The sequence below is a fragment of the Trachymyrmex septentrionalis genome, unplaced genomic scaffold (assembly GCF_001594115.1).
Source record: "Trachymyrmex septentrionalis isolate Tsep2-gDNA-1 unplaced genomic scaffold, Tsep1.0 C3487996, whole genome shotgun sequence".
Taxonomy (NCBI): domain Eukaryota; kingdom Metazoa; phylum Arthropoda; class Insecta; order Hymenoptera; family Formicidae; genus Trachymyrmex; species Trachymyrmex septentrionalis.
The window spans coordinates 1-821 of NW_017303706.1; the positions used below are offsets into that span (position 1 = coordinate 1).

The following is an 821-nucleotide window of genomic DNA, read 5'->3' on the forward strand; positions in this document are numbered from 1 at the left end:
ATTGTGATCGAGGATTGTGGAGTATTTTGCATATATTACCGAGTTGTGATTGGAAACGTTTATGTCATCTTCAGAGCGAAAATGAAAGTTGTTCTTCGATGTCACGAGGATCCAAGGGTGATCAAGAATCTCTCGAATGGTGATTCTCTCGCGAGCCGATGGAATGAGTAAGCGATTTATTAAGTTCTTGCATTCGATCGACGTTTGGTACATAGCTTTTTCCTGGATCGACGTCAAGCCCCTATTGATTTGGATCATCAGCCTCCGTCGACGTTCCTCAGACGACGTCCATTCGTCGCGGGGGCATAGGAATGGAAGTCGACCGATAATCATGCCATATAAAACGACTCCTCTGTCAAATCATAGCATAGCGTTTAAACGTTTCGTTAAAGAGTGCTTTTATATGTACTTTTATATCGTATTAATAACTTTTAAGCTAAACTGTCAAATTTATAATACTTCTTGACGCTATATGATGTTCGAGTTATTTAAAACAAAATCTTAATAAAATCTGGATTTACTTACAGGCTCCACAAATCTACTTCCGGCCCATATCGTTTACCTACGACAAAAAGTTCGGGAGCAGCGTATTCTGGAGATCCGCAGTGCGTTCGTAGAGGATCGCCGCTGGCATAAATATTGCTGAGACCAAAGTCTATAATCGTGAAAAACATCTGTCACCGAATTGGTAAGTTTTCTTTATAAATAAATTTTTAACCTTCGATTGCTATTAAAGCTAAATCGCATAATTATCACTTAATCCGCAATTCTAATATATAAATATTAATTATATAGTAATATAAATATTTGAAGATAAGACT

The 821-nt window shown here is 37.3% G+C and overlaps 1 protein-coding gene across 1 annotated transcript; it reads right to left on the reverse strand.

The window, feature by feature from the left end:
- Positions 1-39: 39 nt before the first annotated feature.
- Positions 40-674, reverse strand: LOC108745995 (5'-AMP-activated serine/threonine-protein kinase catalytic subunit alpha-like; the record flags this gene model as incomplete). Its single annotated transcript, XM_018482495.1, has 2 exons — positions 526-674; positions 40-352 (listed from the first exon to the last, which is right to left on the reverse strand). Coding segments are annotated over exons 1-2 (462 nt in total), but the record flags the coding sequence as incomplete, so codon positions are not given.
- Positions 675-821: the final 147 nt, after the last annotated feature.